This window comes from Mobula hypostoma, chromosome 7 (genome assembly GCF_963921235.1).
Source record: "Mobula hypostoma chromosome 7, sMobHyp1.1, whole genome shotgun sequence".
In the NCBI taxonomy this organism is placed as follows: Eukaryota; Metazoa; Chordata; class Chondrichthyes; order Myliobatiformes; family Myliobatidae; genus Mobula; species Mobula hypostoma.
This window is the reverse complement of record NC_086103.1, coordinates 49,559,120-49,586,249: the sequence shown is the minus strand read 5'-3', so window position 1 is coordinate 49,586,249 and position 27,130 is coordinate 49,559,120. Positions and strand designations below refer to the sequence as shown.

General features: G+C 42.4%; 1 protein-coding gene across 4 annotated transcripts in view; it reads left to right on the top strand.

Annotated features, from left to right (window-relative positions):
- Nucleotides 1-27,130, top strand: part of LOC134348903 (PH and SEC7 domain-containing protein 2-like) — a 165,087-nt gene that overhangs the window by 122,014 nt on the left and 15,943 nt on the right. For 3 of the 4 annotated variants that reach the window (XM_063052698.1, XM_063052699.1, XM_063052701.1), the window contains exons 12-14: nt 3,454-3,611; nt 9,443-9,580; nt 11,363-11,507. In XM_063052698.1, the coding sequence (XP_062908768.1) occupies nt 3,454-3,611; nt 9,443-9,580; nt 11,363-11,507 (441 nt within the window). The remainder of the gene's footprint in view (nt 1-3,453; nt 3,612-9,442; nt 9,581-11,362; nt 11,508-27,130) is intronic. The other variant, XM_063052700.1, reaches the window with a different exon arrangement.

The window sequence follows — 27,130 nt, the reverse complement described above, 5'->3', positions numbered from 1 at the left end:
TGTTGCTTTGTTAAAGTTTGATTTATTGGGAAGTGTGTCAACTGGTTAGCACTGTTACGTCTTTGCAAACTGAGTAGAATAAATGGAACTAGAATAATGATCAGGGAATTTTAAACAGGCGTGGTTTACATTTACATCATGTTCTGAAGTTACTAAAGGAAACTAACATGAATACTAGAAAGGTGGCATAAAACAAAATGTTGGAAACGCCCGTTGTCTTAGCCCATTACTGTTGTCTACAAACCTATCATATTTATTGTAGAAAAATGAGTTGCTATTATGACAGCTCACATTGAGGCTCATTAGAATAGTGTAGGAGACAGAGGACAGGGGTTTGTGTGGGAGGGATACAAAATTAAAATATAAGTATGTTCATAGATGCAAATTGAATTGAGGTGTTCCACAGACAGGCAATCTTAGTTACACCTCCGCACTGTAGTGGAGATCACATTGCAAGCAATGGATTCAGTATTTTAAAATGTAGGAAGTGCAAGAAGGACATCCGTTTGTCTTGGAGAAGTGTTTGGAAGGTATGGAGGGCAGATTAAAGACGTGTTGCTACTCAGATGACTGCCTGACAAAAGCTATAGGAAAGTAAGTGGTTATTCAAAGAGATGGAGGAGTAGATTTCGAGAGGAAGGTCTGGTTGGAATTCTGAAAAAGGAGACTAGGAGAAATATGTTCGATGGTGACATTGTATAAAGTGCATGGGAAGTTATGATGGATCTCCCACTGAATCTGGACGGTGGTGGCTAATGTCACCTCGGGGAAAGCAATACAGGGAAGACACCCTTTTTTCTCCATCCTGGCAATGGGAGAGAAAGGGCACATGTAGGAGTGCATGGAATATACAACAAAGTCCCTTTTAACTATGGTATGTAAAGTTTATGTCCAAGGGAAAGGGAAGACAAGGTAGCAATATTGCTAAGGAAGCTTGTTCTATTAAAACAGATGCAATGAAGACAGAGTAATTGGGAGAATGATAGGGGCCAGGTGGGAGAATGCGTAGCAGTGTAGCTGTGGAAGTTTGTTATAATTTAATCAATCCCTTCTAATGGAGATAGGGAATTTGAGGAATCTGAAAGTCATAAGATGAAAGAATGTTGTAACTTGACAGATCTGTGGTTTAGACTGGGCGCTGGAAATGACATGAACTCAATCACTAATATTACTAAAAGAAAGTTGAGGAGGGTACCTGAGCAGGACTGAAACAAGAAACGTCTCACATATCCCACAAGAGACTCGAGTAGCTTGGGCTCAAAGAATTTTATTTAGAGAAAGTGACTGGAAACAGATAAGAAGACATTTAAGATGAGAAGAATTCTGGACAGTCAGAGGAGTGCAAAAGGGGAGCTAGTTGTGCCTCTGTTCAAGGAAGAAGCAAAAGTCCTCAGAGATTCCTGGTGAATAAGACCGTAAGACAAAGGAGCAGAAGTTGGCCATTCGGCCCATCGAGTCTGCTGCACCATTTTATCATGAGCTGATCCATTCTCCCATTTAGTCCCACTCCCCGCCTTCTCACCATAACCTTTGATGCCCTGGCTACTCAGATACCTATCAATCGCTGCCTTAAATACACCCAGTGACTTGGCCTCCACTGCTGCCCGTGGCAATAAATTCCATAGATTCACCACCCTCTGGCTAAAAAAATTTCTTCGCATTTCTGTTCTGAATGGGCACCCTTCAATCCTTAAGTCATGCCCTCTCATACTAGACTCCCCAATCATGGGAAACAACTTTGCCACATCCACTCTGTCCATGCCTTTCAACATTCGAAATGTTTCTATAAAGTCTCCCCTCATTCTTCGAAACTCCAAGGAATACAGTCCAAGAGTGCACAAACGTTTCTCATATGTTAACCCTTTCATTCCCGGAATCATTCTAGTGAATCTTCTCTGTACCCTCTCCAACGTCAGCACATCCTTTCTTAAATAAGGAGACCAAAACTGCTCACAGTACTCCAAGTGAGATCTCACCAGTGCCTTATAGAGCCTCAACATCACATCCCTGCTCCTATACTCTATTCCTCTAGAAACGAATGCCAACATTGCATTCGCCTTCTTCACTACCGACTCAACCTGGAGGTTAACCTTAAGGGTATCCTGTACGAGGACTCCCAAGTCCCGTTGCATCTCAGAACTTTGAATTCTTTCCCCACTTAAATAATAGTCTGCCCGTTTATTACTTCTGCCAAAGTGCATAACCATACACTTTCCAACGTTATATTTCATTTGCCACTTCTTTGCCCATTCTTCCAATCTATTCAAGTCTCTCTGCAGACTCTCCATTTCCTCAGCACTACTGGCCCCTCCACCTATCTTCGTTATTGTCAGCAAACTTAGCTATGATTTGATGCAACTTGTAAACATGAGAGCGAGGATCAGGGAAATGAAAACTGTTATTGTTGAAAGTTGGTAGAAATGTTATGGATCCAAGTGAAAATATTTTGAACAAAGGGGGAAAATGAATGAAGAGAGGCCAGGTCAAAACCAGTTGTTTTACTACAACTGTTTCACTGGATTAGCCATATTAGGAGTAGGCTTGTACATACTGAAAGGACTCTGAGTTGGAAGTTGTGGAGGGAAGATTTCTAGAAAAAGTGCTGTCAGTGATTATCTGGGAAATTATGTTCTGTATTAAGATGGATCAGTGTTTCAAGCCAAAATGAGAAAACCACTGAAAAATAGTTGTAGGTACATTAAACAACATTAATCACTTTTGTCAGCAGGTTTCATGACAGTGTTAGGATTGGTCCGTAGTGAAAGGGCACTCTTACTGTCTTAGTAAATGCAAATTACAAAATGAATCCTGCTTATAATTAAGCTTAATTTTGGAAAATTAATAGCCAATTTTAGAAAAAAATTAGCCAATAAACTTCTTCTAAAATAGAGAACAAAAGTAGTAATGTAAAAGGATGGGAATTGTTTTTGACCATTAATCTCTTTGAGCCTCTGCACTCTAATCAAGTAGGTTATCAGTAACCTGTAAATTAGATTTACTTATATACCATGATTTGATAATCCTTGCCTGACAATAGCCTAGCATTATCACTTCCAATTGTCCTTAGCTCAGGAGCATTAAGGGGAGGAATTCCAGAAATCGGGAACCCTTCGTGAGAAGACACCTGAGTTGTCATTATCCATGAGTGACCTAGCCTTAATTTTAAAGTTATTCTCCATTTTTTTTATATCTGAGGAAATATACTCAGATTACCTTGTTATATCCTATAATTATGTGAAACACATGTAATAATATCTTGACTCAGATTAGTTGCTTTATATATTTGAACAATTATCGAGGTGCATGAATTGAAATTAACAGAGCAGTGGAGAAAACTTGAGCATAAAAGAGTGAATAATACAAAATGCCTTTTATACCACACAAGGTATTTTCACTATCTTAATGAACTGTTAAAGCATTAAATATTATAATCCTATTGTTTCTCTCCTATAGGATGAATATAAGCTAGACAGGGATTTATCTGAAGTGGATCTGAAAAATGCTATTCGAATACACCATGCATTAGCAACAAGGGCTACTGAGTACAGCAAACGGCCTAACGTGCTGAAGTTGAAGACAGCAGACTGGAGAGTCTTTCTTTTCCAAGCACCGTAAGAATATTGTACATATCTGTTTTCAGCATTTGTGTTATACTGTTACCATATTTAGTTTGGAAATAATTATGTTGGCTATCTTCAGAGCCTACTCAGATTTATATCATCAGGTGATTAAAAGCGACAGACCATAGTTCTAATGTTTATAAAATACACTTGGCAAGAGTTGTTATGGTAAAACAAGTTCTGAACTTAATTTTTCACCAGCTTAAAGAGTAGCATGAAAGTTTGACTCACAACACGCTGGAGGAACTCAGCAGGTCGGGCAGCATCAGTGGAAACGATGAATCGATGTTTCGGGCCGGAACCCTTCGTCAGGACTGAAGAGGGAAGGGGCAGAGGCCCTATAAAGAAGGTGGGGGGAGGGTGGGAAGGAGAAGGCTGGTAGGTTCCACGTGAAAAACCAGTAAGGGGAAAGATAAAGGAGTGGGGGAGAGGAGGCAGGGAGGTGATAGGCAGGAAAGGTGAAGAAAGAATAGGGGAAAACACAATGGGTAGTAGAAGGAGGCGGAACCAAGAGGGAGGAGGTAGCTAGGCAGCTGGGGGAGGGGGCAGAGTGACATAGGGATAGAGGAAGGGAGGGGGAGGGAATTACCGGAAGTTGGAGAATTCTATGTTCATACCAAGGGGCTGGAGGCTACCTAGACGGTATATGAGATGTTGCTCCTCCAACCTGAGTTTAGCCTCATCATGGCAGTAGAGGAGGCCATGTATGGACATATCTGAATGGGAGTGGGAAGCAGAGTTGAAGTGGGTGGCTACTGGGAGATCCTGTCTGTTTTGGCAGACGGAGCAGAGGTGCTCGACGAAGCGGTCCCCCAATCTGCGTTGGGTTTCACCGATGTAGAGGAGGCCGCACCGGGAGCACCGGATACAATAGATGACCCCAACAGACTCACAAGTGAAGTGTTGCCTCACCTGGAAGGACTGTTTGGGGCCCTGAATGTTGGCAAGAGAGGAGGTGTAGGGACAGGTGTAGCACTTGCGCTTACAGGGATAAGTGCTAGGTGGGAGATCTGTGGGGAGGGACGTGTAGACCAGGGAGTCGTGGAGGGACCGATCCCTGCGGAAAGCGGAGAGGGTGGAGAGAGAAAGATGTGCTTAGTGGTGGGGTGCTGTTGAAGGTGGCGGAAGTTGCGGAGGATAATGTGCTGGATCTGGAGGCTGGTGGGGTGGTAGGTGAGGACAAGGGGAACTCTGTCCCTGTTGTGGTGGTGGGAGGATGGGGTTAGAGCTGAAGTGCAGGAAATGGAGGAGATGCGGGTGAAGGCATCATTAATGACAGCAGAAGGGAAACCACGATTCTTAAAGAAAGAGGACATTTGAGATGTACTGGAACAGAAAGCCTCATCCTCGGAGCAGATGGGGCGGAGACAGAGGAACTGGGAATAGGGAATGGCATTTTTGCATGTGGCGGGGTGGGAAGAAGTATAGTTGAGGTAGTTATGAGAGTCAGTGGGCTTGTAGCAGATGTCAGTGGACAGTCTGTCTCCAGAGATGGGGACCGAGAGATCGAGAAAGGGGAGAGAAGTGTCCAAGATAGACCAAGTGAATTTGAGGGCTGGGTGGAAGTTAGAAGTAAAGTCAATGAAATTGACGAGCTCAGCATGGGTGCAGGAAGCAGCACCAATGTAGTCGTCAATGTACCGAAGGAAAAGTTGGGGAGCAGTTCCAGAATAGGTTTGGAGCACAGACTGTTCCACATAACCAACAAAGAGGCAGGCACAGCTAGGGCCCATGCGAGTTCCCATAGCTATATCCTTGGTCTGAAGAAAGTGGGAAGAGCCAAAAGAGAAGTTATTGAGTGTGAGAACCAGCTCCACCAGCCGGCGGAGGGTAGTGGTGGTGGGGAACTGGTGAGGTCTATTATCCAGAAAGTAGCGGAGGGCTTTGAAGCCTTCTTCATGGGGAATGGAGGTGTATAGGGATTGGACATCCATAGTGAAAATGAAGTGGTTGGGACCGGGGAACTGGAAGTTATTGAAGAGGTGGAGGGCATGGGATGTATCCCGGATGTAGGTGGGGAGAGACTGAACTATGGGTGACAAAATGGAGTCCAGGTAGGCAGATACAAGTTCGGCGGGACAGGAGCAGCAGCAACTATGGGTCTGCCAGGACAGTCAGGCTTGTGGATCTTGGGGAGGAGGTAAAACCGAGCGGTACGGGGTGTGGGAATTATGAGTTTAGTGGCTGAGGATGGAAGGTCTCCAGAGTTGATAAGGGCAGTGATGGTACTGGAGACGATAGTCTGATGTTTGTGAGTCTGTTGGGGTCATCCCCCAAACAGTACTTCCAAGTGAGGCAACGCTTCACTTGTGAGTCTGTTGGGGTCATCTATTGCATCCGGTGCTCCCGGTGCGGCCTCCTCTACATCGGTGAAACCCGATGCAGATTGGGGGACCGCTTCGTCGAGCACCTCCGCTCCGTCCACCAAAACAGACAGGATCTCCCAGTAGCCACCCACTTCAACTCTGCTTCCCACTCCCATTCAGATATGTCCATACATGGCCTCCTCTACTGCCATGATGAGGCTAAACTCAGGCTGGAGGAGCAACACCTCATATACCGTCTAGGTAGTCTCCAGCCCCTTGGTATGAACATAGAATTCTCCAACTTCCGGTAATTCCCTCCCCCTCCCTTCCCCCATCCCTATGTCGCTCTGCCCCCTCCCCCAGCTGCCTACCTCCTCCCTCTTGTTTCCGCCTCCTTCTACTATCCATTGTATTTTCCCCTATTCTTTCTTCACCTTTCCTGCCTATCACCTCCCTGCCTCCTCTCCCCACCCCTTTATCTTTCCCCTTACTGGTTTTTCCCCTGGAACCTACCAGCCTTCTCCTTCCCACCCTCCCCCCACCTTCTTTATAGGGCCTCTGCCCATTTCCTCCAGTCCTGATGAAGGGTTCTGGCCTGAAACGTTGACTGTTCTTTTCCACGGATGCTGCCCGACCTGCTGAGTTCCTCCAGCGTGTTGTGAGTATTGCTTTGACCCCAGCATCTGCAGATTATTTTGTGTGAGCATGAAAGTTTGGTTTAGTCAGTTGTATTTCTGTCTCTAAATTGGACTGTTGTTGGCTCATATCTCTCAATTTAAATTTAGTGCAATGAGATGCAGTAAAGGTGGAGTCTTTCAAATTAGGTGGCAGTGTTAGATCTTCACTGCCTGTTGAAGTGAAAGTAGAATGGTATTATTCCAGGGAATTCTCTCAACTGTATGCAAAATATTCATTCCTTAATCAAAAGCAGCAAATGTTTAATCGAATCATAACAAGTTTATGGCACAGTTGAACACTATTCAGTCCATTAAACTAGTGTCAATTTAAAAAGCGCTACCAAATATAATCCAATTTCCAGAACTTGAAATGTAGCCTTGCACATGTCAGGCATTGCTTCAGTATGGTGAGGGCTTCAGTCTATATCACTTTTCAGGCACTAAACAGACAAAAACTACCTCTTCATCACTTTTGTCAACCTTATAACATTTTTATTAAATCTATATCCGTTGCATTTTGGCACTCCAGCAAAGGGAGGAAAGTCAAAAATGATTTAGTCGTTCATTCATGGTCTGCAGGATTTATGTGGTATGTTATTTGTCATATAAACTCAGCAACTGAATGTCAATATCCTGATGTCACAATATAGCATAATTTTGGGGGAAAAAAAGATTTAGTGCATTCTTGCAGCACTATTTGCCTCACCTGATCAGTACTTGGTTCAGTAGATGTTCCAATTATAAAGGAAGAATGGGCAGGGACCTCCTTGCCGTACTTCTATCCACAAGATGTGCTGGCTTGTTGCAGTCACTTACATAAAAAATTATCCCAAGACAATTTCATGTTGTTTTCTATATTTCTCTTTTCTTCAGCCAGTATTTGTTTGCAGTTAACTAATAACCTACAATGAATGTTACCAGAAGCTACTGGGAGATATTCTTTACAGAGCCATGTAAAAAGATTCATTTCTTCTTTTTGACAAATTTTGGGTTTATTTTACAAATTCCTCTTTAAATTCCTATGTGTTGTACTTATTTTGGTATTTCAAAAGTAAAATATTGCAGACGCTGGAAATCTGAAATACAAAGTATTGGAAATGCTCAGCAAATTAGACAACAACTGAGTGAAGAGAAACAGTTCATGTTTCATATCAATAAACTTTTATCAACACTGGGAAACATTAAAAATGAAACAAACTTCACAGTGCAAAGGGGCAGTGAATAGAGAAGGTATGTGATAGGATAGATATATGGTGCATTTGAGTATCGCAAGTGATGGATGTGTAACTGAAGGGGCACAGTAACATTGTGTCTGGTGGTAGTGTATTGTATGTAGGAGGGAATGATTGATAAGTTCGTGGCCTAAGGTAGAAGGAGTCAATTTTAGAAAACCTAGCACATCTACTTTTTCTACATTTACACACTTAGTCCAGCGGCTGAGGAGCATACGGATCCCTTCTTTGTAGAAGTCAGCATCTTGGACCTCCAGAAGTGGTCCACAGCAGGGGTGATTGATAAGTTTGTGGCCTAAGGTAGAAGCAGATGAGTTATTAACTTCAAACTTCCTGCATAATCACTCAATGAGTTGACGTGCATGTGCATGTAACGAGAGCTACATAACTAATCTCCTTCTACCTTAGGCCATGAACTTATCAATCACCCCTGCTGCAGACCACTTCTACAAAGAAGGGATTCGTATGCTCCACAACCGCTGGACTAAGTGTGTACATGTAGGAAGAGACTATGTTGAAAAATAAATGTGCTAGGTTTTCTAAAATTGACTCCTTCTACCTTAGGCCATGAACTTATCAATCACCCCTCATATGTAGGAGGGAATGATCGAAATCTAAAATAGCAAAAGTGAAAGAGGGGAAAAAACTGAATGTTGAGAATATGAGAAGCAACATTGGAGTGTTGATTATCTGAAATTGCTGAACCCAGTGTTCAGCTTTGAAGGCCATGCCAGGCTGGAAAGTGAGGTACTGCTGCCTGAACTTACGTTGGGCATCAGTGGAACAGTGTAAAAGGTTAGAGTTGGAAATGGAAGTCGGATAGAAAATTAATGTGACAAGCAAATGGAAGATTGGGGTCATCCTTGAAGATGGAACTGAGGTGTTCTGCCAAGTGACTACTCAATCTTTGGAGGAAACCCTACTGCAAGCACCTCATGCAGAGACTAAATTAGCAGCTGCTTTACCTGGAAACTGTGTTTAAGTGCCTGCACAATGGGAAAATGGGACCTTAAAGGACAGGAGTTACATCTCCTTAAGCTGTGTGTAAGATGATATCCAAACGGAAATAGGTGTTTTTTTGGATTTGAATGGATGGTCTAGAGGATTGCAAAGGTAATGAATTCTGAAAGTGAAGTGGAAGGGAAGATGTTCCTGAACAAGTGTTCACAGTGCTGATGGATGACTGCACTGCTAGATCCAGTTCATACAGAAATCATCAGGTTTGCTGGTGACACAACAGCGGTTGGCCTCATCAACGACGATGAAGAGACGGCATACAGAGAGAAGGTGGAGCAGCTGGTAGAATAGTGTGAGCACAACAACTAGAGTCTCAACATGGACAAGACCAAAGAGATGATTATGGACTTCAGGAAGGCGTAGGCGGACCACTCCTCACTGCACATACACGGCTCCACCATGGAGAGATTGAGGAGCACCAAATTTTTGAGAGTACATATACAGCAATGGACAATCATACCTAGTCCCTCAACACCACCTCTTTGCTCAAGAATGCACAGCAGTGTCTCCGCATTCCTGAGGATAATGAGAGGATAATGAGATGGAGACAAGCGAGGTTTACACCCACCCCCCCCATATTTTTTTTACAGGAGCACCATCGAGAGTGTCCTGGCCAGCTGCATCATGGGAATTGCCAGGCATCTGACCCCAAGTTCCTACAAAGGATTGCAAGGATTGCAGAGAGTATTATTGGAGTCTCTATTTCACCCACCAGGAGTATTTATCAGGTATGCTGCATATGCAGAGCCCTTAGCATCGTCAGTGATCCTTTCCATCTGTCCAACAATCCTTTTGACCCTTTATTATAAGACAGGAGCGTTAAGACAATAACTGGTAGGATGGGGAACAGCTGCTTTGCCTAGATCATAGGACTACTGAACTCCCTGCTGTCACCCAAGTCTCATCACATGTGAAGCACCAGTAGTGTTATACTATTTACTTTTTGTATCACATATGCACCTTATTATACTGTATGCACTGTGTTAGTCTGGAGGAATGTTGTTTTGTTTGGTGGTCTACATGGGTATAGTTGAATGCCAATGCACTGACCTTAAACTTGGTGGTGGCATCATGTTATATGTGTTGCAAAATGTGTCGGATGGTCTGTGAAAATTGTTGAGTCGAATGTTACCCTTTTGGGTGAGATGAGAGGGTGTGAAAACAAATATGTGGAAAATTGAACAAATATGGTTGACAACATGTTCTTAGTTCTAAAGCGAACTAGTTTCTTAATGTTAATACCATGTAATCCCTTTTAGTTTCTGTATGCTAATAAGAGAATTTCTTGTATAGCTGAAGCTTATCTCTGCATTCATTAAATATTTGATGGATTAGGGATGCAGTGACATTCTAAAAACTGTTGTCTTTCTCAGTTCCTCATTTATGTATGTATTGCAAATTTATTCCTGCCTTTGCCTTCAAGTTCCTTCCCCACCTGCATCTTATAACTCTACTTACCTTATTTTTCCAACTCTAACATTATCAGTTTACTTCAGAAAGTCTGAAGATATGATCAAAATCCATTAGTTTTTAACCTGTTCAATTTAAATCAAACAAACACATTAGAATCTATTAATTATCTATACAATGTATTATTTCTAGAAAAGAATCACTTTTTCATTGTCCTACAGATTTTGATTATATTTGTTATCTTGCCTTTTATAAGATTGTATGATTTGTTGTATGCACTGTGAGAATTAGGCCAATGTGAATGAGTTTTAAAAGCAAACTTTTAAACCACTAGAACATGTGCAGTAGAAAGATTTTCCTTCAGAATATGTCACTATGATTTCATCGATGCAGATGTAAATATTCATCTCTAGAATAATAGTTTAGTTTTGAAGTAATCCCAAAATAAACAGGACTAAAAAGTTTAAAACATTTGATGTTCCAATTGTGACTGCTTAATTTTTCACTTAATTTTTTGCTTTAAGAGAGAAAGAATGTATGGTGATTACAATAAACAGAAAATATTAAAATAGCAACACACACAAAGTACTGGAGGAACTCAGCAGGCCAGGGAGCATTTATGGAAAAGAGTACAGTCGATGTTTCAGCCTGAGACCCTTCAGCAGGACCTTTTCTATAGATGCTGCCTGGCCTGCTGTGTTCCTCCAGCATTTTGTGTGTGTTGCTTGGATTTCCAGCATCTGCAGATTTTCTCTTGTTTTTAGTATTAAAATAGCATTGTTAGATCTATAATGTGTCCAATTTGCTTTGTGTTTTAAACACCTACAATTATTTAAATGTCTCGCTGCTCATTCAAGTATATGCTGATGTCTGTAGGAGTTTCTCATTTCAAACCATATGCAGTGTCACATTTCTTTCTGTGAATACTTGGGGAAATGCTGTGTTCTGTTATAATATGAATTAGGTGTGGTATGTATTGGTCGCCTTTCTTAAAAGCACTGTATCATCACTCTGTGACAACGATAACTATTGTAACAGCAGATGTAGTTGCTTGGAAAAATAGTAATACTTCCATTTCTTTATCAATCAATATCTAACAGAAGTGAAGAGGAAATGCGCTCATGGATACTGAGAATAAATCTGGTAACTGCCATTTTCTCTGCACCCTCATTTCCAGCTGCTATCGGATCACTGAAAAAATTTAGCCGACCTCTTCTCCCTTCATCTACAACTAAACTTACCCAGGTGATGTATGCAGCATGACAATTATCCACTGAAGTATAAAACACTGTCTATACCCTCAAAGATCTTTAACATGGAATTGATTCAATGATACAGATTTTAAAGAAGTGTAGAGAAATGTGATGATATAATTCAAAACATTTGTTGTGAACACCTGGTTTGCTTTTCTCCATTAAAATACTGCCAATCCCAGAAACAATTTAAGTCAAAATATTACAAGGAATATATTTATATAGTGCATGCTTTATACATAGTGGTGTAAAACCAAAGTTGGAAATCAGTTCATCGCAATTTTGGTAATTTATTGCATGTTATTTTTAAACCATAATATTTTCCTGTAATTTGTTGTGACTCTAAGCTCTGTAAGGTTACGTTCATTTGTATATTACATTAAAAAAATTCTGGAATTAGTGATTTAATTGATGAGAAATTATAGATCTCTTTGAGAATTATTTAGGTAGTCCAGAATTAGGATATGCAACAAAAACATTTCTCCTTAGAGTCATACAGCACTACAGTGCAGAAACAGGCCTTTTGGCCCATCTAGTCTGTGTGAACTGTTGTTCTGCCTAGCCCTCCATACCTCTCCCATCCATGTACTTATCCAGACTTGCAACTTAAATGTCGCAACCGATCCCTTGTCCACCACTTCTGCTGCCAACATGTCCCACACTGGTACCATCCTTTGAGTAAGGAAGTTACCCCTTAGGTTCCCTTTAAATATTTTACCTTCCACACTTAAACTATGACCTCTAGTTCTAGTCTCACCCAACCTCAGCAGAAAAAGCCTGCTTATATTGACCCTATCCGTAATCCTCATAATTTTGTATATATACCTATATTAGATCTCTGATCCAGGGATTAAAGTCCTAGCCTATCCAGCCTTTCCCTTTAACTTATGTCCTCAAGTCCCACAACATCCTCGTAAATTTTCTCTACTCTTTCAAACTTACTGAGATCTTTCCTGTAGGTAAGTGATCAAAACTGCACGCAATACTCCAATTTGGCCTCAACAATGTCCTGCACAACTTCAACATTACATCCCAACTCCTGTAGTCAATACTGTGATTTACAAAGACCAATGTGCCAAATGCTCTCTTTCTGACCTTATCTACATCTGATGCCGCTTTCAAGGAATTATGAATCACCATTCCCAGATCTCTTTGTTCTAACACACCCCTCATTACCCTGCCAAGGTAAGTTCTACCTTGGTTCATTCTCCCCCTTGTGCAATGCTTCACAATTCTATGCATTAAATTCCATCTGCTACTTTCAGCTCACTTTTCCAGCTGCTCTTGTTCATGCTGCAAGCTTTCATAGCTTTCCTCGGTGTCCACTCTGCCCCTAGTCTTAGTGTCATCCACAAATTTGCTGATCCATTTTATGACATTATCATCCAAATCATTCATATATTAATAAACAACAACAGACCTAGGATCAATCTCTGCAGCACAGCACTAGTCACAGGCTTCCAAACAGAGAGGCAACCATCAGCTAACACTCTAGCTTCTCCCACTAAGCCATACTGAGAGTTTGGATCTTTCTTCCACAAGTTGTTACACTAACTCTAAGTCCAAGTTTGATGAATTATTATTAATCAAAGATGTCAAGAGACATAGTAAAGGAAGACATCTATAATTGGGTCACAGAACAGTTACAATCTCAATGAATAATGAAACGGGATCCCACCACTAAGCACATCTTTCCCTCCCCCCCTCTCTCTGCATTCCGCAGGGATCGCTCCCTACACAACTCCCTTGTCCATTCGTCCCCCCCATCCCTCCCCACTGATCTCCCTCCTGGCACTTATCCGTGTAAGCGGAACAAGTGCTACACATGCCCTTACACTTCCTCCCTTACCACCATTCAGGGCCCCAAACAGTCCTTCCAGGTGAGGCATCACTTCACCTGTGAGTCGACTGGGGTGATATACTGCGTCCGGTGCTCCCGATGTGGCCTTTTATATATTGGTGAGACCCGACGCAGACTGGGAGACCGCTTTGCTGAACATCTACGCTCTGTCCGCCAGAGAAAGCAGGATCTCCCAGTGGCCACACATTTTAATTCCACATCCCATTCCCATTCTGACATGTCTATCCACGGCCTCCTCTACTGTAAAGATGAAGCCACACTCAGGTTGGAGGAACAACACCTTATATTCCGTCTGGGTAGCCTCCAACCTGATGGCATGAACATTGAATTCTCTAACTTCCACTAGGCCCCACCTCCCCCTCGTACCCCAGCTGTTACTCCTTTTTATGCACACATTCTTTCTCTCACTCTCCTTTTTCTCCCTCTGTCCCTCTGAATATACCTCTTGCCCATCCTCTGGGTCACCCCCCACCCGTCTTTCTCCCTAGGCCTCCTGTCCCATGATCCTCTCGTATCCCCTTTTGCCTATCACCTGTCCAGCTCTCGGCTCTATCCCTCCCCCTCCTGTCTTCTCCTATCATTTTGCATCTCCCCCTCCCCCTCCAGCTTTCAAATCCCTTACTCACTCTTCCTTCAGTTAGTCCTGACGAAGGGTCTCGGCCTGAAACGTCGACTGCGCCTCTTCCTATAGATGCTGCTTGGCCTGCTGCGTTCACCAGCAACTTTGATGTATGTTGCTTGAATAATGGAATAAAATCAGATAGCCTCCACTGTTTCTACTTTCCTATAAAACCAGCCTGAATGTAAAGCAGTTTGAATGCATCATCTCAAACTGCACTGCTTATCGATAATCTGACATTGTCATAAAGGAACAAATGCTTTGATTTGCTGTCATCTTTGACAGTGGAGGTAACGCTTAGAAACTTGATCTCAGACCTTTATGCAGTACTGATCAGATCATATTCTGTGTACAGCACTGATGCTCCATCAAATTCCTCTGCAAGAAATTGCAAAATTGTCCACAGTAAAACATTGAAATACAGAATACTGGGGATTTGCACCAGAATTGTGCTAAATTTATGCAGTGATAAAATTGCAGCATCTTTGCCATGCTATTGGTTGGAAATGGCATCAGACAAAATTCTGAGAGACAGAATTAACAATTACTTAGAAAGCCAGATCAGAGACAGCCAGCATGGCTTTGTCAAGAACAGATCTTATCTCATTAATCTCACTGAATTTTTTGAGGAGGCATAAAGGCTACTGGTGAAGACACTGCTATAGATATGAACTATGTGGACATCAACAAGCCTACGACATGGTCCCACTGGTCTAAGAGGTTAGGGTCCATAGGATTCAGGGCAAATTGACAAATTGGTTCCAAGATTAGCTTGGTAATAGGAGGGTTGCATTTGTGATTGGATACCTGTGACAGTGATCACTGATCAACATGGATTGGTGCTGGTACTCGTTCTGTCTGTAATAATGTGAATGATTTGGATATGGCTATAGGTGGCATGACCAACAAGTTTGCAGATGGAGTAAGCAAAACACAGCGACGCTTTGCAGGCAGCAAACAAAACTGCTAGAAATTCTATTAAATATGCTTTTGTGGGGCTATAATCATTACAATCCACAACCTGAAATTTCCTGCTGGGACGTGTGCTTTTAAACCATCTGTAAGACCTGGTGCTTCTGTGGTTTCCTGAAATATTAGGCAAACTGAACTCTCGAGAATGCAGGTATGGCCGTGGCAGCCTTTGCTGGAGTGGACTTGGGGCCGTACTGAAGCAGCGGGACCCAGGACCAAGGGTGAATAATGAATGGTTATTTGGCTGATTTAAGCACCGAGCTGGATTAAAAATAATAAGGCATCGAGACTGAGGGCAAAAAGGAGAAACCGATGTTCACCCCGCTACTCCCGGAGGCTTCACTCATTTAAGCACTGAACTGGCTCTGCAGCTCCTGCCTAAAACCATTAGCACTTGCCTCAGCACTGAATCTGGCTATGTGGCTGTGGACTTGCAGTTCATATTCTGTGCATTGTTTGCTTTTTCTTTATTGGTTGTGTGATTTGTTCTTTTTCACATATTGGATGTTTAACTGTCTTTGTGGTGTGGGGTTTTTTGTGAATTCTGTTGTGTTTCGTTGGTTTGTGGCTGTCTGCAAGAAGATGAATCTCAAAGTTATATATGGTATACATACTTTGATAGATTTACTTTGATACTAAGATAGGTGGTGTTATTGACAATGTGGATAATCTTAAGCTACAGGGCGATATTGATGTACTGATGAAAGGGACTGAGAAATATGATGTGATGCATTTTGGGAGTACTTGTGAGTGTGGGACATACACCATGACTGGAAAGGTCTTTGGAACTATTGAGGAAGAGAGGGACATTGGTGTACAAGCCCAAAGGTTCTTGAAAGTAGCAGCACAGGTGGGTTAAGTAGTTAAGACGGCATATGGGATACTGGCTCTCATTGGTCAGGGCAATGAAGGGAGTACTCAGCTGGAGTGCTGCATAGGGTTCTGGTCACTGCACTATAGGAATGATGTTATAGTCCTGGAAAAGGTGCAGAGGAAATTTGTCAGGATGAATTGGAGCACTGCGCAAATGCAACAGGAGCATTCCCGCGCAGGTCCGGCCAAGAGCTTTTAAAAACCCAGTCTCTATAAAAGACAGGTACCACCTAGTGGAGCAGTCATTATGGGAAGCGGTAATCGTCAGAGGTCTGAGGCAGAGTAGTAAGACTTTGGCGAGAACAGCCGGAGGCAGGGTAAGTAGGTAAGTTCATTTCTTATTTTTTTTTTTAACTCTTGAGAGAATAGGGGGTATGTCTACAGAGCCAATGCTCTGTAGACATACAGAGTGTCAGATGTAGGATTTTCAGGAGCCTCCCTATTGGCCACATCAGTGCCAGGAGCTAGCAAGATGCAGCTCCTTAGAGACCGTGTTAGGGAACTGGAGCTGCAGCTCAATGACCTTTGGCTTGATAGGGAAAGTGAAGCATTGATGGACGGGAGCTACAGGGAGGTAGTCACTCCAAGGCTCCAAGAGACAGATAAATGGGTGACTGTCAGGAGAGGGAAGGGAGAAGGTCAGATAGTGCAGAGCACCCTATGGCCATTATGCTCAACATAGTACTCTATTTTGAGTACTGTTGTGGGGGGAACAGGGAGTCAACCTCCCTGGGGAAAGCAAAAGTGGTCATACTTATGGCACTGTGGCTCAGAGGGTAGGGAACTTAAGAGGATGCAGTAGTAATAGGGGACTCAATAGTCAGGGGGACAGATAGGTAATTCTGTGGACGTGAAAAGTAAACACAGATGGTAGTTTGCCTCCCAGGTACAAGGGTCCATGATATTTCTGGATGCCTCCCCAATAACCTGAAAAGGGAGGGTGAGCAAACAGAAGTCGTGGTGCATATTGGTACCAACAATATAAGTAGAAAAAGGAAGGAGGTCCTGAAAAAAGAATACAGGGAGATAGGAAGGAAGCTGAGTAACAGGACCTCAAAGGTAGTAATCCCGGGATTGCTGCCTGTAATTAGAGATTGGATGGTATGATGTTGTTGACATCACTGAGTCGTGGCAGAAAGAAGGCCGTAGTTGGGAGCTTAATATCAAAGGATGTACCTTGTATGAAAAAGACAGGCAGGAAGGCATAGCTGGTGGTACGGCTCTGTTGGTAAGAGATAGCTTTAGAAAGAGGTGACATGAAGTCAGAGAATGTTGAATCTTTATGTGTGGAATTATGAAACTGCAAGGGTAAAAACAACATGATGGAAAATCGTATATAGGCCTCTAAGTAGTAGCCAATATGTGGGATTGAGATTGCGAAGGGGGCTGGAAAAAGCATGTAATAACGATAATGTCACAATTGTAATGAGGGACTTAAATATGCAAGGGGATTGGGAAAATCACAAGACAGGGAATATGTTGAATGCCTAGGAGATGACTTTTTAGAGCAGCTTGTGCTTGAGCCTACTCGGGGAAAGGCTATCTTATATTGGGTTTTGTGTAATAACCCAGATCTTATGAGAGAGCCTAACATAAAGGAACCCATAGGAGCCAGTGATCATAATATGATTGAATTCATACTGCAATTTGAGAGGGAGAAGAATAACTCACATGTATCAGTATTGCAGTGGAATAAAGGGAATTACAGAAGCGTGAGAGAGGAGCTTGCTGACGTTGATTGGAGTGGAGGAGGATACTTGCGAGGATGACAGCAGAGTAGGGATGGCTGAAGTTTCTAGGAATAGTTCACAAGGCGCAGGATAGATATGTCTCACAGAAGAAGTTCTCAAATGGCAGGGGTATGCAACCGTGGCTGACAAAAGAAGTTAAGGACTGCATAAAAGCCAAGGAGAGGGCATATAATGTAGCAAAGGTGAGTGGGAAGTTGGATGATTGGGAAACTTTTAAAATCCAACAAAAGACAACTAAAAAAGCCATAAGAAGGGAAAAGGTGAAATACGAGAGCAGACTAGCCAATAATACATTTGTATAAAGCAGGATACCAAAAGTTTTTATTCGGTTATATAAAGGGTAAAAGGGAGATGAGGGTTGATATTGGACCAATGGAAAATGATGCTGGTGAGTTAGTAAACTGGGACAAAGAAATGGCAGATGAACTTAATGGGTACTTTGTATCTGTCTTCACTGTGAAAGACACTAGCAGTGGGCCAGAGGTCTGTGAGTATCAGGGAGCAGGAGTGAGTGCCATTGCTATTACAAAGGAAAAAAATGCTAGGCAAGCACAAAGGTCTTCAGGTGGATAAGTCACCTGGGCCAGATGGTCTACAACCCAGAGTCCTGAGAGAGGTTGCTGAAGAGATAACGGATGCACTGGTCCTGAACTTTCAAGAATCATGTGATTCTGGCATGGTGCCAGAAGACTGAAAGCTTGCAAATGTCACTCCACTGTTTAAGAAGGGGGAAAAGTGAAAGAAAGGAAATTATAGGCCAATTAGCCTGACCTCAGTGACTGGGAAAGATTTGAAGTTTATTATTAAGGATGAGGTTTCGGAGTACTTGGAGACTAATGATAAATTAAGTCAAAGTCAGCATGGTTTCTGTGAAGGGAAATCTTGCCTGACAAATCTGTTAGAGTTCTTTGAGGAAGTAACAAGCAGGGTGGACAAAGAAGAGACAAGGATGTCATTTCCTTGGATTTTCAGGAGCTGTTTTATAAGGTGCTTTACATGAGGCTGCTAAACAAGATAAATTTCTATGACGTTACAGGAAAGATACTGGCATGGATAGCAGAATGGCTGACAGGCAGGAGGCAGCAAGTGGGAATAAAAGGGGCCTTTTCTGGTTGGCAGCCCGTGACTAGTGGTGTTCTTCAGGGGTTAGTCTTGGGACCGCTACTTTTCACATTGTTTGACAATGATTTGGACAATGGAATTGATGGCTTTGTGGCAAAGTTTGTGGATGATACAAAGATAGATGGTGGGGTAGGTAGTGCTGAGGAAGCAATGTAATTGCAGCAGGACTTAGACAAATTGGAAGAATGGGCAACAAAGTGGCAGATGGAATGCAGTGTTGAGAAATGTATGATAATGCATTTTGGTAAAAGGAACAATAGTGTGGACTATTATCTAAATGGTGAGAAGGTTCAAACATCAGAGGTGCAGAGGGACTTGGGAGTCCTTGTGCAAGACTCCCAGAAGGTTAATTTACAGGTTAGGTCTGTGGTAAAGAAGACAAATGCAATGTTGACATTTATTTCGAGAGGAATATAATATGAAAGCAAGTAGATAATGCTGAGTCTTTATAAGACACTAGTCAGGCCGCACTTAAAGTATTGTCAACGGTTTTGAGCCCCATATATTACAGAAAGGATATCTTGTCATTGGGGAGAGACCAGGAGAGGTTCACAAGGATGATTCCAAGAATAAAGGATTTAACAATGAGGAGCCTTTGGCAACTTTGGGCTTCTACTCACTGGAATTTAGAAGAATGTGTGGGGATCTCATTGAAACCTTCTGAATGTTGAAAGGACTGGATAGAGTGAATGTTGAGAAGATGTTTCCTATGGTGGGGGTATCCAGAACTGGAGAGTATAGCCTCAAATTCAAGACTCGTTAGATCAAAGGTAAGGAGGAAATTTTAGCCAGAGAGTAGTGAAACTGTGGAATGCTTTGCCACATATTGTGCTGGAGGTCAAGTCCATGAGTATATTTAAGGTGGAAGTCGATTGTTTTCTGATTGGTCGGGGCATCAGAGGATATGGTGAGAGGGCAGGTGTATGGGGTTGAGTGGGATCCGGGATCAGCCATGGTGGAATGGCAGAGCCAATTCGATAGGCTGAATAGCCTTATTCTGCTCCTATATCTTATGGTCTAATGGCTATTGCCTGGAATGGAGCATTTTAGTTATGAAGACAGAGTGGAGAGAAACATCTATTTTCCCTGGAGCAAAGTAGGTTATGAGGGGACATGCTTGAAGTATTATAAAATTGAGATGTATGAGTAGCGTATAAACCATAAATTATTTCCCTCATCAGAGGTAAATAAAACTAGAGGACATTGATTTAGGGTAATGGATAAGATATTTTGAAGGGATCCAAGGGAGACTTTTTTCACCCAGAGAGTGATGAGTACCTAGAATGCACTGCCAGAGAGAGCAGTGAACACTGCCATTAACAGCCCAGATGTCAAGATGAACACTTGAATTACCTACTCCTTGAAGGCTGTGGCTCAAGTGCTGGAAGATGAGATGACAGAAGAATGGAGGGCTACGTGGGAGAGAAGGGTTAGATAAATCTTTGATTAGGTCAAAAGGTTGGCATAACATCATGAGTTGAAGAGCCTGTACTGTGCTGTACGCTCTGTGAGATTATCATGGGATGGTATGCACTGCTTGGCATGGACATGGTGGGCTGAATGGCCTGTTTCTATGCTATATGGCTCTCTGACCTTAAAGGAAATCTTGAGTTACAGCTAAGAAACAACTTTCATGGAAAAAACGACATAGAGGTGAAGAAAATACAGGGAGGGTGGGACTTGAGTCATTTGTGTAGGTGAACATTCCCATATGCTCGGACGCCTTAAAAGAGTCCTATCCTGTGAGTGACCTCAAGCCTCTCCAGGGTGAATGATCAGATATCACTGCATCCATCTCTAACATGACAATGCTATCATAATTTACAGAAAAAACAGTGATATGGTTTCCATAAGCCTGAGCATTTAAAGCTTACAGATACTCATTACCACCAGTAGCAACCCTATTATTGCCTCTGTCAGTACAATATACATTCTTTTTGAATGATCAAGTGTTAAAGGTTGCACCTAAAAGCTTTGATTTATGTAGCTAATGGAGCAAATGCACAGTATGCAACTTTCAGTGCTGTTAGATGCTGACTGATGCCAGTGAACTGTCATTCTAAAATGACTTGTGTATGAAAGTGTGTTGGACAATTTCCTAATGGGTGCAATTTTACCCTAATACAAACACCAGCACTACCCAACTTGAGTTTAATTGCTTTTATGTATGATTTGCGCATAAGAAACTGGCAGTAATTGATGCAATTTTCAGACTTGAATGCATGCTGGGCTAAAGGATCAGAGTTAAAAGGTGTGAGAGATCAAACATTTTAAGTGTCCCTGTATAAAAAGAAGACTTCCAATTCAATCCCAAAATGAGATTTGGAAGCTCTTTTAAAAAAACAACTTTAAATTTAGAAATATATTTTGGAAGTCTTTACATTATTAAATACGCAGTTTCCTGTGATTCTTATGGTATAATTCCCTGAAAGCCATATTCTGGGCTATCAGGAAGTCAAAGATACAAGATTTAAAGATTCAAGGATTGAAATGGCATTGATTATCAAAGTGTGTATGTAGTATACAACCCTGAGATTTGTCTTCCTCACAGACAGCCACAAAACAAAGAAAAGCATGGAAACCATTCAAAGAAAAATTTCAACCCCCTCCCCCATGTGCACAAAACATAAATCATATAAATGACAAAAAAAAGAGCGAAACACACAGAATATAACAGTGGTCCCAACCTCCAGGCCGCAGACCGATACCAGGCTGCAAAGAATGCAGTAGTGCAGCAGTAGTCAGGATGCACCCAGCACATCTTTAAGAAAAAAGCCAAAATAAACAAGCTAATTAATTAGGTGCTGTCCGGCACGTAAATGTCGGCCCAGATCAGAGGCAATTGCCGATTGTGTGATACAATTGCCAAACCATGTCTTCTGTTTTGGGTCTTTTAGAGTATGTCATCTTAGAGTAATTTTAAAATTCTGTCCTTGGTCATGTGTTTGTCTAATCCAAAACTCCCTCAGCTTCAGATGTTTCAAATCTAATCCTGAGACCTAGGTCAATATTTGATAATGCCCCCAAGGTAATGATCAGCAAACTTGTCTGGTATTAGTTTTATCCACCAGTTTTATCCTTTGTCTCCTTTGGACCTTTCCACTATTTTCAAACACTTGACCATCACAATGAACATCTCATATTTAAAACAGTAAGCAAATATATTTTACAACTCATATAGTTACATCATAACCATTGTTTCATTTAAGTTCTTAAGTGAACAAAGGTTATAAAAGTTTTCCAAACCTCCAAGAAGAAAACCAGTTCATTATAACTGAAGAGATAATTGCTACATTGCAGGAACCTACTTGAATAAATTCGTTTCATGGAAATTCAGAGTGTCTTTCTTTCAAAAATTTAAAACTGATTGATTTCATCCTTTAACATTTTCAAAAAGATGTTTTTTTTATATATATATATATTTTGGTTATCCTTTGGTCTAATGTATCAAGAAACAGTCAATTGTGTACCAGTTAAACAAATTTAAATGATATAGTTTAATTCTGAGATGGTCATTTTTTTATCCAGAAAGATTAGATTTATACAAGATGCTGGCATAGTTATAGGTAAACATTTCATATAATTAAAAGTTTTAATGAAACAATCAGCAAACAAGACTTGACACAAATAACTTAATTTTAATCACATGCCTGCTCAATTTTTGCCTCCATGTTAATGTAGAAACCATGACGCCATTCCTCTAATTTACAATTACTTTACTGAATGAATTTAAGAAGATTTCCTGTAGAAAATAGTTCTATGCGTTTCTGTGTGTGCATGGCTAATCTCATTACTGGCATATCTGATGTTATTTAAAGGATAGACTAAGACCAGAAAGGTTAATATGATATTGCTTAGTTTAATCTAGGTCTGTTTTGACCCAGTCACGTCTCTGTTGCTGGACTGTTATATATCGGAAAGAAGCATTTTTAGGATTCAATAGCATTTAATGGTTAAGAAAGGATATGAGTTGTGTTTCCAAGCATCAGACTCTACATCTACCTTTAGCAAGTTTGTTACATTTTTTCCTACACACTAATACTTTGTAATTCACCAAATGCTGCACCCCCAAATGGACTTGTTTAAACCATCAGAGCACGATAATACTTTACCAGTAATTTCTACAGACATTATTTGTGATGTTAGATGCACAAATGCTTGCAAGTCTACAACTACCTTTTTGGAACACTTAAAGTAATAGTAAAAAGGAGCTAAATGTGTCAGTGCCATTCATCACATATAGTGAATGGAGAAACAAGAATTAGAAAGGCACTGTTCACCTTGAACTTTGGAATGCCTTCATCTTCATGCTGACTCTGTTTACTAAGGTCCTCAAGTATTGAACATTTTCATATAAAATGTGTTCCCTAAGATGCACATTACTCTGTTTTGCAAGCAAAGTTTGAAAAGAATATTGATGAGTGATAATCAAGTGTCTTCAATCAGTCCTGCTGAAGGATTTCAGCCTGAAACATCGACTGTGTTTTGTTCCATAGATGCTGCCTGGACTGATGAGTTTCTCCAGCATTTTGTGTGTGTTGCTCAGATTTTCAGCATCTGCAGATTTTCTCTTGTTTGTGTCTTCACTCAGTGTTGATTTCTTCTTCTTCTTGATGCCTGTTACACCGCTGGCTGTCCTGCGCCATCTTCTCCCTTGTGCCCAGGTATGGATCAGGCTGCTCATTTCTGCCTCTACACTATGGCATCTTTGGTCTCCTGCGTTTCCTCTTCCCTTCAGGGGTCCAGTGAAGTGCTCTGTTGACGATGGAGTTGGCCTCTCTTCTCATCAGATACCTAATCCACCTCCAACGTTTCCTCATGACCTCATGATGATGGTGGCCATGTCCTCCTGTGGCACTGAAGGAGTAGGGCACGGTTGGAGATTAGATTAGATTAGATTAATGTGTTTCATCAGCAACCGCTCAAAACACTTCATCACAGTGGATGTAAGTGCTACTGGATGATAGTCATTGAGGCCGGTTACCATGTTCTTTTTAGTTACCGGTATAAGTGAAGTCGGCTTGAAATAGGTGAATGCCTCAGACTACCGATGCGAGGGGTTAAAGGTCTGTGAGCACTCCAGCCAGTTAATCAGCATAGAACTTTAGTACTTGGCCGGGTACCCATCTGGACAAGATGCTTTTCGTGGGTTCACCCTCATGAAGGCTGTTCACACGTTGGTCTCAGAGCCTGATATCACAGGATCATCGGGGGCTTTGCGAGTTCGTGATGATTCCTCTATGTTTTGATGGTCAAAATGAGCATAAAGGGCATTGAACTCATCTGGAAGTGAAGCCCTGCTGTCGTGTATCACTTGATTTAACTTTATAAGTGGTAATAGCATTCAAGCTCGGCCACAACTGTCGAGCATCCTACATTGATTCAAGTTTAGTCTGGGATTGACACTTCGCCCATAAGACGGCTTTTCAGATATTGTACCTGGACCCCTTTTGACTTGCTTGGTCACTAAACTTGAATACTTCTGATCTGGCTCTCAGCAGATTGCTGATCTCATCATTTATCTAGGGCTTCTGGTTGGGGAAGACTCGGAATGATTTAGTGGGGTCTCACTTGCCTATGATGGTTTTTATAAAGTCCGTGACAACCATGGTGTGTTCATTCAGATCCCTAGATTAGTGCTTCAGCATGGCTCAAAGTAATCGCAAAGCTGCCCGTGACCACTTCTTTGTTGCCCTAATCCCTGGAGCTTCCCTCTTTACCCTCTGCAGGTAGAAAGACAGCCAAGTGATCAGACTTATCAAAATGCTGTCTGAGCATGGTACGGTAGGCATTCCTTATCTTAGTATGGCAGTGGACTAGAGCGTTGGCACCCCTGGTGTTGCAGGTTTTATGCTGATGATATTTGGACAGGGTTTTCTTCAAACAAGCTTGGTTGACGTCCCCGATTATGGTATGAAATGCAACGGGATGGACTGTTTCTTGTTTGGTGACGGCATTGAATTGAATTGACTTTATTACTTACATTCTTCATATACATGAGGAGTCAAAATGTTTATGTTACGTCTCCGTCTAAATGTGCAGCGTGCAATTTATAGTAACTTATAATAAACTGTATGTACAACAGGACAGTCAATATAACATAGAAATACAATTGTATAAGAAGAAAATCAGTCTGATGGCCTGGTGGAAGAAGCTGTCCCAGAGCCGGTAGGTCCTGGCTTTTATGCTGCAGTACAGTTTCCTGGATGGTAGCATCTGGAACAGTTTGTGGTTAAGGTGACCCGGGTCCCCAATGAACCTTCGGGCCCTTTTTACACACCTGTCTTTGTAAATGTCCTGAATAGCGGGAAGTTCACATCTACAGATGTGCTGGGCTGTCCGCACCACTCTCTGCAGAGTCCTGTGATTGAGGGAAGTACAGCTCCCATACCAGGCAGTGATGCAGTCAGTCAGGGTGCTCTCAATTGTGCCCCTGTAGAAAGTTCTTGGGATTTGGGGGTCCATACCAAATTTCTTCAACTGTCTGAGGTGAAAGAGATGCTGTTGTGCCTTTTCCACCACACAGCCAGTATGTACAGACCAAATGAGATCCTTGGTGATGTGTATGCTGAGCAACTTAAAGCTGTTCACCCCCTCAATCCCAGATCTATTGATGTTAATAAGGGTTAGCCTGTCTCCATTCCTCATGTAGTTCATAACCAGCTCCTTTGTTGTTGCGACGTTGAGGGAGAGGTTGTTTTCTTGACACCACTGTGCCAAGGATTGACCTCTTCTCTGAAGGCTGCCTCATTATTATTTGAGATTAGCTCAATCAATTTAGTATCTTCAGCAAATTTAATTAGCAGATTGGAGCTGTGGGTAGCGACACAGTCATGGGTATACAGAGAGCAAAGGAGGGGGATTAGGACACAGCCCTGAGGGGTACCTGTGTTGAGGGTCAGAGGGGCAGAGTTGAGGAAGCCCACTCTTACCACCTACTGGTGATCTGACAGGAAGTCCAGGATCCAGCTGCACAAGGCAGGTTGAAGGCCGAGGTCTCTGAGCTTCTTGTCGAGCCTGGAGGGAATTATAATGTTGAACACTGAACTGTAGTCCAAGAACAACTTTCTCACATAAGCATCCTTCTTCTCCAGATGTGCAAGGACGATGTGTAGAGCTGTGGCTATTGCATCATCTGTTGCTTGGTTGTGTCGGTAGGTGAATTGTAGGGGTCCAGTGTGGGTGGTAGCATGCTGCAGATGTAGTCCTTGACCAGCCTCTCAAAGCATTTGCGTATTATTGAGGTGAGTGCGACAGGATGACGGTCATTCAGACATGTTACCTTGGTCTTTTTAGGTACAGGAACAATGGTGATAATTTGAAGGAGGAGGGCACTCTACACTGGAAGAGTGAGAGATTAAAAATGTCAGTAAACATGTCAGTAAATCGTTGTGCGGCGCACACTTTGAGTACTTGCCCTGGGCTGCTGTCTGGTCCCGCAGCCTTGTGACGTTGGAAACAGCTGCATACTTCAGCCTCAGAGATGACCAAGCTGCAGGTCGCATCAGCGGCTCTCCTCAGGTGCTCACTGTTGGCAACATCGATTCGTGCGTAAAGAAGATTTAGCTCATCTGGGAGAGAGGCAGTGATGTGAAACTTCACTGCGTTTAGCTTTGAAGTCTGCGATGGTGTGCAGACTTTGCCATAAGCTGTGTGTGCTGTTGGTGGAGAGTTGTGTCTGAATCTTGTCCCTGTATTGTTGTTTTGCTGCCTTGAAGACTTTGCGCAGATCGTAGCTGCATTTCCTGAGTTCCTGTTGGTCACTGGCAACGTGAACCCTGTGTCACATGGTGAGTGCTGTTGGTCACTGGCAACGTGAGCCCTGTGTCACATGGTGAGTGCTGTTCACACAGAGCTGTTGATCCAGGGTTTCTGGTTTGGAAAGACCCTGACTGATTTCTGGGGGACAACATGCTTGATGCACTTCCGGATGAAACTCCTGATGGAACTCCTAGGCATCATTATGGAAGATATTCCAGTTGACGTCATCAAAGCAGCCCTCTAGCACAGAGACTAATTGGTCAGACCAACATCTGACGGTTTTAACTATGGCTGCCTCTTGTTTCAGCTTCTGCCTGTACCTCAGTAGCAGCAAGATGGAGGAGTGATCCGATTTTCTGAACAGCGGGCGGAGGGGTGCTTTGTGAGCATTGCAAAAGGGTTGGTCAAGTATGCTATCTCCCCATGTGCTCACCTGGATATGTTGACAAAACTTCAGACAGACTTTAGACAGCGACGCTGTATTAAAGTCTCCGGCGACGATGAAGGCAGCCTCCAGGTGTGCATTCTCCAGGGTGCTGATCCTCTCGTACAGTTCCTTGAGAGTCAGGTCAGTATCAGCCTGAAGTGGAATATACACTGCTGTGATAACAACAGCCGTGAACTCCCTAGGCTGCCAGAAAGGTCTACACAACAGC